The 15497-nt window shown below is 39.3% G+C and overlaps 1 protein-coding gene across 2 annotated transcripts in view; it reads right to left on the reverse strand.

Annotated features, from left to right (window-relative positions):
* Nucleotides 1-463: 463 nt before the first annotated feature.
* FRZB (frizzled related protein) overlaps nucleotides 464-15497 on the reverse strand; it is a 34687-nt gene continuing 19653 nt past the window's right edge. For both annotated transcript variants that reach the window (XM_077830227.1, XM_077830226.1), the window contains 4 exons: nucleotides 9729-9794; nucleotides 6343-6547; nucleotides 5994-6057; nucleotides 464-1863 (listed from right to left, as the gene is read on the reverse strand). In XM_077830227.1, the coding sequence (XP_077686353.1) occupies nucleotides 1753-1863; nucleotides 5994-6057; nucleotides 6343-6547; nucleotides 9729-9794 (446 nt within the window). In that variant the 3' untranslated portion in view covers nucleotides 464-1752. The remainder of the gene's footprint in view (nucleotides 1864-5993; nucleotides 6058-6342; nucleotides 6548-9728; nucleotides 9795-15497) is intronic.

Raw genomic sequence — 15497 nt, forward strand, 5'->3', positions numbered from 1 at the left:
AAAGATTGAAATCAACATATAGACCCAAAGGGAAGCTTCCCCCCCCCATCTCCTAGATATTTAGAGATTTCCACTTTGTCCTAATTTTAGCCAAATATTCAAGGGATGACACAACTGTTTCCTGCCCAGCTCTATTTGCATCCCATTGCTAATCTCCTGTGACATCCAGTCCCCATCTGCACTGTTGCATTTCATTTAAAAGATACAAAACCTATGTTTGCAGGGTATCTAGCACAATGGTGCTCTGAGCTTGACGTTTGGTTATTAATGAAAACATTAAATTATTATGAACACTTTCGAAATATTTTCTATCTTCACTGCTTTATTTGCATTTAAATTCAGTAATGTTTAACTATGTAAACTCTGGTGTTGTTTCCTGTGGATGAACAGCAACCACGAGATACTGTATATGGGTGTCCTGGGAAAAGAAATTCAGTACTTCCAACTAAAAATGCAGTAACAGTTTGCATCATAAGTGTTTTATTTTCTGTACACCAGAGCTCAGAAGCTTGGTATTCTACTTACATCATTATACTTTTAAAAAAAATGATAATTTCAAATTGTTGGCACTGACTGAAAAATTCTATTGAAGGAAGAAAATGAAGGGTGGGTGTTTGTTTTTTGCGCTGGCATACACTGTGGACAATAACAAATCACGGATTTTAAACGTTCATTTGGTGCAAAAGTCAGGATAAGGTCTCTGACAACTATCATTCTTTTATTAAACATATTTTACTGAGCATTAAACACTGCTGTTTATGTAGGCACAGAAATAAGAATAACACCACAAAATCAAAATGATAAAGTGCAGACCTATACTGAGAAGCAGGCCTGGTAAGTCAGTCTACTCCTACATGATGTGGGGGAGGGTGGGAAGGAACTGCCATTACGAGAGCAAGTATACCGTAAATTATGTTGTGAGTTAACAGAACTATACAATGTTTCCCACAAGGATTAAAGCATTTAAATCCCATGTGTTTTTGTTGTGATAGATGTAAGTTAGACTTAAACTTATACAGTGGCTTATTTAAGAGTAAGCAAATTGAAGGGTTGTGCTGATTAGAACACAACTTTTAACATGAGTCTCTTTCTTCATGCTGATTAGGTATTTTTTGTTAGATAATTGCAGAGCTAAATATTTAAACTGGTTTTCAATCAGTCAAAATTTTCCCTTATCACGTTGCTGACGCTAACACTGCGAACAATTTATTTTGCTCTTCAGTCAGTGTCTTTCCAGAAGTGCCATATAATTCTTAACTTATGTATAGATATGGCCATTATATTTCAGACTAAAACTTCTACATTAAAAAAACCCAGTTGCTGCAGCCATGATCAAGCATGTGAGAAAAAGGGACAGGAGCAGAGAAGCTGGGTTAAAGTCCCACCCCTACTTTTTTTTTTTTTTTTAAAAGGTCCTGGTCTGGCCAGATCCCATTCCTATGTTGAAGTCTTTCTCTAAGCAACATGGCCCCACTGATAAAACCACCAATATCTCCTAACTTCAGTAAATGTCCTCCTATTTTATCTCATAAGGGCAGTTTTCTGCAGTTATTACTGAGATAAAATATAATTTTTTAGGGTTTACACCCCCCCTTAAAAGGCAGAAAATGAGGGAAAATAACTAATTAGCTACAACATGATTTTTTTAGTAAACAATATAATATAACGTGCAATAGTGCAATTTCTCCCTTGCTGCTTCAACAATGCAAGTCTTAATATAGAGTCCATTGATTTGTACATAGCTTTTCACATTTAGTTGCGTGTTTGTCGGGGGTTACTGTTCTTGCCAGGCTTTTGAGCAGAATCACTTTGTCCAGGCTCATTTCTGCCCTTTCCAGGGTGACGGAGTTTCTGATCCCAGCGCTGTACAATGTAAGCAAACAAAACTAATAAATGGAAGAAAAAAATTAACAAAGCTACACCTGCATGTGTTTCAAAATACCTCAAACGCAGATATTTTTACAAAACTAGTTCGCAAATTACACTCAAATGCTGCAAAGCAATATTTCTAAAAGATGCTGTTACTCCCACCAGAAGAGAAAATGCCAGAGACTTTATAAAATAATCGTGAATGTGACTTACAGATTATGAGCAGAAGTAAGAGTTCTGCCCCAGAGTGCAGAGCATAGTGACAGGAATGTGGCTATCTAAATGTGTAACTAAATATTACAGTAACAAATCACAGGGTAAAGCAGGTCCTTGTTCTCATGGTCTAGTGACCATATTTCTTAAACCTTTATTTCTTTAACTGTTTTTTGGTAGGGATGTGCCCATATGAGGCTCAAACACTAGCTACTTACTAAGGCCATGATTCTGCAAGATTTGCACAAACCCTGTTTGCTTCAGCAGGGTTCTGTGTGGAGGCAGTAGTCAACCTACACGACTAAGCCTGGAGGATGAGGATCCAATCCTAAGAGGTGTTGAGCCCTCTCAACTCTCAGTGAAATAGTTGGAAGTTGAGGGCACTCAGCACCTCACGGGATCATGCCTTCAAATGCATAGCATGTTATTTACACAGTCGGGGGATGAGTGACATTACACACACAGACCTAAGTTATGAATGCCAGGGTAGATGATGGTCAAAACAAAGACTTTGAAAAAAGTTATTTTACCAAAATGAATTATTTAAAATGTTAATGCATTTTTCTTTCAATGAAAACTGGCTTGGTTGTGCCCTCTCCGCAAGATTAGAACTAAACGTTCCCCTCCGCATGCTTGCAACCCAACCACTGCAGTGCTGAGAATCAGAAAGTGACTATAGACAATACTAAAACTGTGTCCATGTCAAAGCTGAAAGAAATACAAGTAGTAATCAAACACCACTGTGAAAAGCACATTAGATTTTAATAGCCTATCTTTAACTTTACTTATGCAACCAGCTTCATCAAACTCAAAGCCCTGCCAAGAACAAAATTATGCACGTAATTTATTTGCGTGGTTATTGTCTTCAGGTGTTACTAGAAACATAAGTAAGGATCTTTTTCAGTTCTTAAGGGTTTATTGAACTAGTATGTTTTTGGTTGTTTTGTTTTTAACAACTTGACAGTGCCCTTTTAAGCAAGAACTGTTGGCTGCCTAAGAGATCATATTAACATCATGAAAATGAATGATCAGACACCATGCTACAATGACAAGCAGAAACGTGGCTTACGCTTTATTTAATTTAATTCATTTATTTATTTTAAATGTAAGTAAAGCCACCTGTGGTCCTTTTTAGAAAACCAGGATAGAAAAACAGTCAAGTGATTCATAGAGCAGAGCTGGCACGAAGGAACTGTGTGTAATAGATGGTGTAATAAATGGTAGTGAAATACCAGGGCTGTAACGGTTGCCGGTAACTGAAGTTACACTAGTAGCAGGAAACCAGAACTAAAGTGGTACCAGAGAACAACATGAATTATCACATGTTCCATGGCACTGGCATTGAGGAGGTTCTACCAGATAAGATAGGTCACCCAGTCTAATAAAAGAATATGGATAACAGCTAGACATAGAAGAATTTCAATTTGTATAAAAAAAAAAGGATTTTCTCTGCAGTGATCACTAAAACTTGAAGAAAATGAGGGGAAAGAGACGGACAACACATGCAAAAAGATGTGGGGAACCTTATTTATGTCAAATCAACACGTTGGAGAAATTGTTTTTAAAATAAATGCTTTCCATGTAAAATGATGATCTTTGTAATGCTGCCAAGGTCACTAAAACCATTTGAGGGTGTCAGATACGTAAAATAAAGCTTAGGTGCCAAAGGCTGTGTGGCTGTCTAGCCTACCCAATCAATCATTCCAGGAATTACAAGATATTAGGGTGGAACATATATCCTTTTTGTGTCTGCTCCACTTCCTCCCTACTTCTCTATTTTCTTTCAGATAGGAACTCCTGTACTTGTATTCCTCCCTCGCATATGTCAAATGTTTCCTTTAGATGAAGAGCTAAGTCTCAGAGCGAGACCAAGTCTGCACAACTTAGATGAGAACTGTATTTAAACATTTAAAATTTGAGACGCACAAGTTTGTAAATGAGCTAATAAGGCTTGTGAAACCACGTTCTGCCCTTGACTGTGTGTAGACAGTTCCCACTAAACTGAATAAAAGCTGCATGTATGCACCTAAATGCAGAATTTGGCTGTAGAGCTTAATCCAGCTCCTGCTGATTGAAATAAATGATTCAGGTTTTAATCGCTGCTAAACTTGTATAAATCTGGATTAACTCCACTGATTTCAGTTATGTTACTCCAGATTTACCCTTGTGTAATGGAATCAGAATCTGACACGTTAACTTTCATGGGTGTAGAATTGGGCCTCATATATTTATATGGGAATAGATGGCCAGCCCTCTGTGGAGAAAGAGGTGTTAGGGACTATTTAGAAAAGCTGGACGTGCACAAGTCCATGGGGCCGGACGAGTTGCATCCGAGAGTGCTAAAGGAATTGGCGGCTGTGATTGCAGAGCCATTGGCCATTATCTTTGAAAACTCGTGGCGAATGGGGGAAGTCCCGGATGACTGGAAAAAGGCTAATGTAGTGCCAATCTTTAAAAAAGGGAAGGAGGAGGATCCTGGGAACTACAGGCCAGTCAGCCTCACCTTAGTCCCTGGAAAAATCATGGAGCAGGTCCTCAAAGAATCAATCCTGAAGCACTTACATGAGAGGAAAGTGATCAGGAACAGTCAGCATGGATTCACCAAGGGAAGGTCATGCCTGACTAATCTAATCGCCTTCTATGATGAGATTACTGGTTCTGTGGATGAAGGGAAAGCAGTGGATGTGTTGTTTCTTGACTTTAGCAAAGCTTTTGACACGGTCTCCCACAGTATTCTTGTCAGCAAGTTAAAGAAGTATGGGCTGGATGAATGCGCTATAAGGTGCGTAGAAAGTTGGCTAGATTGTCGGGCTCAACGGGTAGTGATCAATGGCTCCATGTCTAGTTGGCAGCCGGTGTCAAGTGGAGTGCCCCAGGGGTTGGTCCTGGGGCCGGTTTTGTTCAATATCTTCATAAATGATCTGGAGGATGGTGTGGATTGCACTCTCAGCAAATTTGCGGATGATACTAAACTGGGAGGAGTGGTAGATACGCTGGAGGGCAGGGATAGGATACAGAGGGACCTAGACAAATTGGAGGATTGGGCCAAAAGAAATCTGATGAGGTTCAATAAGGATAAGTGCAGGGTCCTGCACTTAGGACGGAAGAACCCAATGCACAGCTACAGACTAGGGACCGAATGGCTAGGCAGCAGTTCTGCGGAAAAGGACCTAGGGGTGACAGTGGACGAGAAGCTGGATATGAGTCAGCAGTGTGCCCTTGTTGCCAAGAAGGCCAATGGCATTTTGGGATGTATAAGTAGGGGCATAGCGAGCAGATCGAGGGACGTGATCATCTCCCTCTATTCGACATTGGTGAGGCCTCATCTGGTGTGTCCAGTTTTGGGCCCCACACTACAAGGATGTGGATAAATTGGAGAGAGTCCAGCGAAGGGCAACAAAAATGATTAGGGGTCTGGAACACATGACTTATGAGGAGAGGCTGAGGGAACTGGGATTGTTTAGTCTGCAGAAGAGAAGAATGAGGGGGGATTTGATAGCTGCTTTCAATTACCTGAGAGGTGGTTCCAGAGAGGATGGTTCTAGACTATTCTCAGTGGTAGAAGAGGACAGGACAAGGAGTAATGGTCTCAAGTTGCAGTGGGGGAGGTTTAGGTTGGATATTAGGAAAAACTTTTTCACTAGGAGGGTGGTGAAACCCTGGAATGCGTTACCTAGGGAGGTGGTAGAATCTCCTTTCTTAGAAGTTTTTAAGGTCAGGCTTGACAAAGCCCTGGCTGGGATGATTTAATTGGGGATTGGTCCTGCTTTGAGCAGTGGGTTGGACTAGATGACCTCCTGAGGTCCCTTCCAACCCTGATATTCTATGATTTCCTCTCTTTTTTTCTTAAAGGTGAGATACAAACAGTTTTCAATGTTAATTGTTACTAAGATTGTGAAACATTGTCTTACCTTTACTTTTTTACCAAGACGATCCTTCCATTTCTCAGCTATGGAGCCTTCTACCAAGAGTAACCTACACATTTCAGATAAGCCAGTTATTTTATTATCAAGGAATGTGTATGCTGTATGTAGCAATATACACAACGCTAATGGGATCTGCTCAAGGGGAGAAGAGAGAGAGAGAGAACCTCATGGCATTCAGTAGTGACAAGTCCAAAAGTCAAAAGCATTGCTCACGAGTTCTGAAGAAAATTCTGCCCAATTTCCTTCAGAGGGAACAATGGTGGCTTCAAAATGAGGTGGTGGGCGAATAGAGCAGGGAAAGTAATTCTCTAAAGGACACTAAAGAATAAATTACCTGGAGCGTTCCTCATCTTCATAGCCCATTATAATGTATTCTTCATTGGCATTGAGCGGTGGGCATAGACAGCCAGAGTTTGTGTAAAGGTTAACAGTGTCCTTAGGAATATTCACCAAGGAAGACTTTAGTATCTCCTTTACTTCAACTACTGCGGTGACATCATGACATTTAGTCTTCACCTCCTTCACTTTAGCCCGAATGACTGGGGGAAAAGTACAGAGTATAGTTAACAGCAGCAAATAATGTAGGTCACCCCCATGCCATCCTTTGTGAGCTGGGGGATTAGTCTTTTGTGTGCTCCTTTATCAAAAGCTCAACTGAACTCCATCTAGATTTTGCCCAGAGATTCCCTTCTTCCCCCTATTTCTTCACTTTCTCTTCTACCAAGAGTAACATGTACATTTCAAGTAGGCAAGATATATAATAGCAATGTAGGTGCTCTGTGCAGGGAATAATTTATCAATGGGCCTTTCACCTTACTTTCTCTGGGATATACTTTTTTTTAGTTTTTTTTCTTTTATTCCCTCTGTGTTTTAAACATGTAGTTCATATTTCCTATTATTTCCTCCTTGCTCATACATCTTATTTAGGTCCAGTACAGACTCTTAATTTGTCATCCACAGCCTTTCACAAAATGGGAAAATATACTTGAAAGCTTTATTGTATCATTATCCCTATTGGATGACAGGGCCTTCCCTTTTCTCTTCTTCCTCCAGTGACCCAGCACCAATCTGCTCTGTTTTCCATGAACTCCAATGCTCCTGATCTTGACCTGATGACCTGTCTAATTGTTTCTTCTCTGATCCTATTATTCTCCCATGAACTGCATACTAGGGAAAGTTGCCTTCCAAGGGCAGCAATTTTTTCAGGTCTCTCATGGTGACCAATGAGCTGACACCGCATGCAAATCCAGAGGTCATATTCAAGGGAGTACTACATCTTGCACTGTTTTCAAATCATAGATTCTTCCTCCATTTTACATCCAAATTCCTCAGATTCTTAATCTCTTATAACTAGTGCAAAGAAAAAAAAGGAAAAATGGAAGAGATGTAATGAAAAAGAGAAAATCCATTAATCCATCCCCACTCCCCTCCCCCCCCCCCACACACACTTTTCCACCCACAGCCATGCTCAGCATTGTCTCAGCTAAGTTAAACACAACTGTTCAACAGCTCACAGGTTTTATACAGAATAAAACTTTTACCCAAACTAATCCACTTTCTTAAAACCTCTTAAGACTTTCCCACAAAAACCTACTTTGCTTTGGCACTCTTTCTAATGTGTTCCCAGAGGTCTTTACGTTCTAAAGAAAGAGAGGAATGGTATAACAGAATATAAAGAGAGCCTGTGGTAAGTCATCTTAATTCTCTCCAAAATTCCCCCAAGCTTGTTTAGCCTAACCAAAAGAAGAGGGGAGATAGGATTGCTCTCTATAAATATATCAGAGGGATAAATACCAGGGGGAGAGAGGAATTATTGCAGCTCAGTACCAATGTGGACACAAGAACAAATGGATATAAACTGACCATCAGGAAGTTTAGACTTGAAATTAGACGAAGATTTTTAACTATCAGAGGAGTAAAGTTCTGGAATAGCCTTCCAAGGGAAGCAGTGGGGGCAAAAGACCTATCTGGCTTCAAGATTAAACTCAATAAGTTTATGGAGGAGATGGTATGATGGGATAACATGCTTTTGGCAATTAATTGATCTTTAACTATTCATGGTAAATAGGTCCAATGGCCTGTGATGGGATGTTACATAGGGTGGGATCTGAGTTACTACAGAGAATTCTTTCCTGGGTATCTGGCTGGTGAATCTTGATCTTGCCCACATGCTCAGGGTTCAGCTGGTTGCCATATTTGGGGTCGGGAAGGAATTTTCCTCCAGGGCAGATTGGAAGAGGCCCTGGGGGGTTTTCGCCTTCCTCTGCAGCATGGGGCACGGGTCACTTGCTGGAGGATTGTCTGCACCTTGAAGTCTTTAAACCATGATTTGGGGACTTCAATAGCTCAGACATAGGTGAGAAGTTTATTGCAGGAGTGGGTGGGTGAGATTCTGTGGCCTGCGTTGTGCAGAAGGTCGGACTAGATGATCATAATGGTCCCTTCTGACCTTAATATCTATGAGTTTTTGGCTGTAGCACGAGCAGTGAATCTCTGCCATAATCCACTGGAGAATACTCACACCACAACCACCCCTACATATAAAACAGCTAAATGAGTCAGAAAATCATAACCTTGCTGCTTTTCACTGAATATGAGAGTTATTAATATCATTTAGTAGGATTTATTTTATTACAGACTTAGTGGATACCATTTGTATACATATGTACTTAAAAAGCTTGGTTTAACAATAAAATTGTCTTCACTATGTCCTGGTCATGTAAACCCTTTTTCATGAATTCAGTGAAACTAATAGTAGCTACTCCCATGAGTAAGGGGTTGCAGGTCAACATGTTAAGACCTCAAGGGCCCAATTCTGCATTTCTGACTCCTATATGTAATCCTTACTTATGCAAGAAATCTTGTTGACTTCATCAGGTTTATTTGTGTAAGAAAGACTTGTCTGAATAAAGGCTGCAGAACTGGACCCAGGGGATGCCTGAAGAATAGGGAAATCTGGACAGCTCAGGACATAGTTTGGACATCAGGGGGGTCGCACAGGTGTTACTGACAGCATAACTTGGCCTGACGGAGCCTCATTACTGGCAATGATGCAGGGGAAGGAAAGAATCTAACTTCAGTGTCAGATCCCAGGATGAGTTTGCTGGGATGATAGTAAAAACATCTTTTTGTTTGTAAACTGAGCAAGTTTGAGCTAGAAATCAGAGATAGATCAAAGATAGAATCCCACAATGTCATTTTTATCCCATCACTTTTAAGACTAAAAACACTTTTCAATGCATAAACACCTAGTATTCTCCTGGAGCCAATGAAGTGGCACATCTCATACCAACTGGGATTTAGAGTGAAAAACAGCAACATTATACAATGAAACACACTGGGCTTGCATGTTAATGTTTAAATATTGTTTAAAAAAAACTGTTCACGGAACATTTTAATCTCAAAAGCTACAAATATTATGATGTCCTATTAAAATACTAACCCACCCTTGCCTCATCCTTCCATGAGTGAATCAAGTTTTGAACTTAGAAATTTTTTTTACTTCATGTTGTCTTTTTGTAGTTACTGCTAATGAATGAACTCAATACAATCAATCTGACCAGCTTTCCTAGAGCAAATGAGCATGAACTGATTACATGCTTAGGCCATAGCCTATTGTTGTGGAATTTTTTTCCTGTCACATTACTAAATTTAGAGTTCCTGGAAAAACTTAATGTATTCCTTTAAAGGTTTGATATCTAGCCATGCAGCTGTCCTTACCATAGTTATAATTGTTCCGAAGATAGGTCTTCTGGGTAGCTTTAATAGGCTTGCATTTGCAACGCTCTGCAAAACAGAAAACCTTTGCTTTAGAAGAACAAGGCATTGACTCAAAGACAAACTCTCCCATCCCCCCAAAATTGCCTTTAAAAACACTGAAACAGAGATTGATAGCAATCAGATGGCAAAAATTTATTTATTTATATATTCAGGTTCTGTTAAAAACATAGGGGGTATTATTAAACTCCTCTGCACAAAAACATAGTGAAACTGAGCATCCCATTGCTGATTTGAGGATATTTATAAAAAGGTCAGTGTGTCCTGCAGGAAATTCTGATGTTTTAATGTTTGTTTTTATCCAAAATCTGAACAAATAGTTGAAATAGCAACACTCTTAGGAAAGAAAATATCTAAAAAATTGGAAATGGCAAAATGTTTTGTTCTGAGCCTGTTCAATGTTAAACAGTATTTTCCTATTGTGGCACATTGTCTCATGGAAACTGTAGTTCAGGAGTCAGATGACCACATTCTCCCCTATGGGCCAGACTCCCTGGCCAAACTACATCTCCCATGATGCATCTGCAGTCATGGGACTTCCATGATGCGCCAGTCAGAGAGAAGACTGTATTGCATCATGGGAGATGATGTCTAGTGAGGGAGCCTAGCCCATAGAAGAGAATGGGGGCTGGAACTACACTAGGGAATGCACCACACTAGGGAAATGCAATTTAATGTTGAACTGACTTGAAACTATACATTTCAGCCAGTTCAACAAACCAACTCAAATAAGATATTTCATTTTGATTTTCTCAACAGAAAACTGAAAACTTTTGCAGAAACTGCATTTCCCCTCAAGAAATCATTTTGATGGAAAATTCCCAACCAGCTATCCATCACAGAATAAATTCTGTTTTCAGTTATACTACATCAAACCCAGAATAACTGCACCAGCAAAACTGAGGGCAGGCTGTAGACTCCCTATGGCAGCTCTACAGCGTGAAAACACAAGCACATTTGTTACAGGGACATAATACCTTTAAACCCAGGGGCTGATGGGATTTGTAGCTCCAGACCAGGCACATGATTAAGAAATGTCAGGTGACTTAGTGTCATGTGACTTTCTAGTGGCTACTGTGTAAAGGAATGCTTCTGGCACAGTCTTGTGAAGGTTGGTTCTGTGGCCATATGAGATGAGGCCTAGAAGATATCCAGGAAGGCTACCCAGGGGAATAGTCAGTCTTCTCACCTACCATCTTGCTGAAAGGTCTTGTCTGGATGTTGCAAGTGTCTTGTATTATGTTAATCCTGGTTTGGAATCTCCTTTAAATTAATAAAGCCAGCACTGAAGAAATGACCTTGGACTGAACTATCAATTGGGCTTTATTTTACCTTCCTTAGTTGACACGTCTGCCCACTCACTGGCCTACACACTCTACAAAGGACTGAACTAGGATCCAGCCGGAGATTTTGACTAGTGCTCAGACAATTCTAATCACTGAAATTTTTGCATTTGATCTTTTTATTCTAACATGTACTAAAAAGAAACCTCTCAATAGGTGCCCTAAAGAAATATATGGCTAAAATATAATCAATCTCCCTGCCCATCCCACGCCAGAAAGGCAAAACAAAGAGCAAATTAAGGTGCTGATCCAGCAAATCTTACTCATATGGATCAGACAGACATAACATTTTGTATGTATATACTATAAATATTGGTATGAACAAGGTAATCAGCTTTGTTTGGATACTCTTCCATTTATAATCTGTATTTTAATTGTCTCAATATGGTCATGATACCTAATATGAGTTTTTGACACTGACTTTTGTGAGAGCAGTTCCTATGTTTCTACTTCATTCAGGGAAAGAATAAACAAAGACTCTTGTAAGTAAATTAACACTTGAAAATTGCATGAATTATAATAAATAATCGTGGAGTGCTAACTATAACTGAAATAACTGTTCATGGGCTTGGGGTGGGAGATGTGAGGAGACATTTTTTTTGGCAAGAACCCTGGGGAAGGGCTCTTTGTAATCACTCCCCTCTCTAGATAACCAGCATAGAAGACGGTATCATTCAGCTCATAGAGAATATGCAGAACCCTGTGTACAATAATGAATATGTGGCCACATAATTGCCCTTCTATCTGAATTTTCTACACAACTGTGCTCTACAATCTAAGCTTTCATTAACACAGTGAGGTTACTAGCCCTTCCAGTTGCAAAGATAATTCAAAATATAAACCCATGTAGCGGTGTCTGAATGAGGTTGCAGACAGCTGGAAACAATAATACAAGTGGGTACACTTCATTCATGTCAAATAGGTTGCTAACTCAGTCTGGAGCCTTTACTCATAATGACAGGTTTCAGAGTAACAGCCGTGTTAGTCTGTATTCGCAAAAAGAAAAGGAGTACTTGTGGCACCTTAGAGACTAACCAATTTATTTGAGCATGAGCTTTCGTGAGCTACAGCTCACTTCATCAGTTTCCACGGTATGCATCTGATGAAGTGAGCTGTAGCTCACGAAAGCTCATGCTCAAATAAATTGGTTAGTCTCTAAGGTGCCACAAGTACTCCTTTTCTTTTTACTCATAATGTTGCTATCCAAAGAGGTAACTACTGATCATTTTAACAGAAAAAAATCAAGCTACTTCATTATTTTGGATGTAATGGAAGTTATTGAGACTTGGTAGAGTGGAGCAGCTGATTACAGTTGGCATTTGCTGGGGTAAGTGAGAGAAATTTAACCCTTCCCCACAAATTACAGTACTGTCTAGAGCCATACTCAGAGCCAGCTCCCTGCTGGGACCCCCCATCCAGCCTCTTCTCTGCTGTGCCCAATAGAGCATTTCCCCCATTATGTTTGCTAAGCACACAGCATTCTACTTCTATTCAGAAATACATAAAGAACATCCTACAAAGTAACAATTGCATCAGTACTCTTACTAGAAACATCATGTTCCAGAAATAGGCATATCCTGTTAGTGATCTGTTTTGCTGTTCTAGCTGAAGCAGCACATAATTCAGAACAGATTAGTGGTCAAATTAGGAACAGAACCCAGGTGCCTTGACTCTCACACTCATGCTTTAAACATCTGACACTGCCTCCCAAGTCAGGTATGCATGCTTCAATATTAAAAACAGTAAAACCCAACACAGCTGATTTATATAAACTGAAGATCTAAAACAGTGCCCATTTCAGATATTTCAGTATAATCTGAAAAGAACAGTTCAAAAAAATAAACTTGTATTTTTGTGCTTTGAAAAAATTAGGAAGTTATTGTGTTATTTATTGGGGTTCTCAGTTTATCATTTACTTTGGCTTCAATGTATCCTTATAGTTAAAAAGAGAAACAGTGTAAACAGGAAAAAAGTACATTTCAAAGGAAGAGAATAATGTTTCTCTTGAATTTCAAAATACATTCTCAGAAATCTATCTATCTATCTATCTATCTATAGGGAGAGAAAGAGAGAAAAATATGCTACAGAGTTGAGCTTTTCTATGTGACTGTTTTAAAATAATAAGGCAGAAAAGGGAAGTAATTTTTGTCTTTCATTAAGCCTATATGAATTCATGTACATTTAGGCCAAATTACGGCTCATTTTGTAAACTGCCTCAAAACAGGTGCTCATAAAGGGGCCAGTTCTGTAAACCTTACTCATGTTAGTTTCACATTTCAAATTCAAACAGAGTCAGACCTGTATCCAGGAGAGTTACCTTAACAACACACAATGTCAATCCCTTAAAATTCCCCTTCTCTGCAGAACTTTATTCCACCACACTAGCAAAACACAAAATGATTGAAATTGACAGCAATGTTACCTATGGGTTAACACTCCTAAAACAATAAATCTCAGAAACTGCTTTAATCCAAGGAAAATATTTTACTGTAATTGTCCTAGAATATAATCAATGGGCTTCTCCCTGATCCCACTGAATGATACTATCTAATAACACTTATCAGCACTTTCTCTGTGTGTGTGTGTGTACACAAAAAGACTTGATTGATTGATTGATTGGATGTCTCTTGCAGGGATGAACCTATGTGAGGAACAGTCAAAGGCATGCATATACATACACGCACAAACCCCGGAGGAGAACTTAATAGAATGATGCTATTGAAAGGCATAATGTCTCTTAGATTCTAGGAGAGCACGGAGGGAAACACCCCTTTCTACACATGTGTAACTGGAAAAGATAGGTTTCAGAGTAGCAGCCGGGTTAGTCTGTATCCACAAAAAGAAAAGGAGGACTTGTGGCACCTCAGAGACTAACCAATTTATCTGAGCATAAGTTTTCGTGAGCTACAGCTCACTTCATCGGATGCATGCAGTGGAAAATACCGTAGGGAGATTTTATATACACAGAGAACATGAAACAATGGATGTTACCATACACACTGTAATGAGAAGGATCAGGTAAGGTGAGGAGCTATTACCAGCAGGAGAGAGGGGGGAAAAAGAACCCAGAACCTTTTGTAGTGATAATCAAGGTGGGCCATTTCCAGCAGTTGAAAAGAACGTGTGAGGAACAGTAGGGGGGGAAATAAACATGGGGAAACAGTTTTACTTTGTGTAATGACACATCCACTCTCAGTCTTTATTCAAGCTTAAGTTAATGGTGTCCAGTTTGCAAATTAATTCCAATTCAGCAGTCTCTCGTTGGAGTCTGTTTTTGAAGTTTTTTTGTTGAAGAATTGCCACTTTTAGGTCTGTAATCAAGTGACCAGAGAGATTGAAATCTTCTCTGACTGGTTTCTGAATGTTATAATTCTTGACGTCTGATTTGTGTCCATTTATTCTTTTACGTAGAGACTGTCCAGTTTGGCCAATGTAGATAATTATCCCCCTGGCCCAGCCATCTTGTTGTGCAGGAATATGGGACATGACCCTGCCCACACACTACCTAGCCATTCTACTCTGGAGCTGCTAGAGCTACTGACAGTGCCGCTGCCTACCTTCCTTCTAACACCTAGAGCACTGGGAACCAAATGGCAGCTAGATCCCTAACTCCACTGGGAATGCAATGAAACATTCAATTTTTAAGAAAGAAGTCAGTGGGAGTTAGGGGCCTATGTGCCATGTGCGCCTTTGAAAATGTTCCTCTACAAATATATAGGGGCTCTTAAAAATATATAAAATATGTTGCTCCCATAAAACCTGGTTGTGTTACTGATCAATATAAGTACTCAAAGCTGGCAAATGTTTCACTGAAATAATAATAATAATATCTGGAGAAACTTCTAAGCAACTTTAAGAGCATCTTATGAAATAGACAAGAATGTAGTTTCTCGCCAAGGAAGGAAAAAAATTATTTATATGCAGAGTTGGAGGCAAGACTTTGCCAATTGACTTTGCCAGGGATAAGAGCTGCTTTGAGTAGATTTAACACACTGACATTACTTACAGGCAACAATACACACAACTATTTGCAATATCCTTTAGAAATCATACAGCATGTCCAGCCCTGAATTTTTTAACACACTTCATTGTAATACTACTTACAAAGGGTCTATTTACAATGGAGAAAGGACAAAGGCTGTTTTACTGAACATATAAACAAAACATATATTAAAAAATAATTCTCCTTTCTGGTGGGATTAAATTGTGTTTGTCAATTGAAAAAAATGTGCTATATTGAGACTCAAAATGTGATTCTACACTAAAAAAGTGTCTGTAAAAATATTCAGCTTATTCTTCAGAGCTGCTCCCTGGGTGTTTTCACAATCATATCTGCTTTCTTTAGTAATATATATTTTTACTGCTTTTC

The sequence above is a fragment of the Eretmochelys imbricata genome, chromosome 11 (assembly GCF_965152235.1).
Source record: "Eretmochelys imbricata isolate rEreImb1 chromosome 11, rEreImb1.hap1, whole genome shotgun sequence".
In the NCBI taxonomy this organism is placed as follows: Eukaryota; Metazoa; Chordata; order Testudines; family Cheloniidae; genus Eretmochelys; species Eretmochelys imbricata.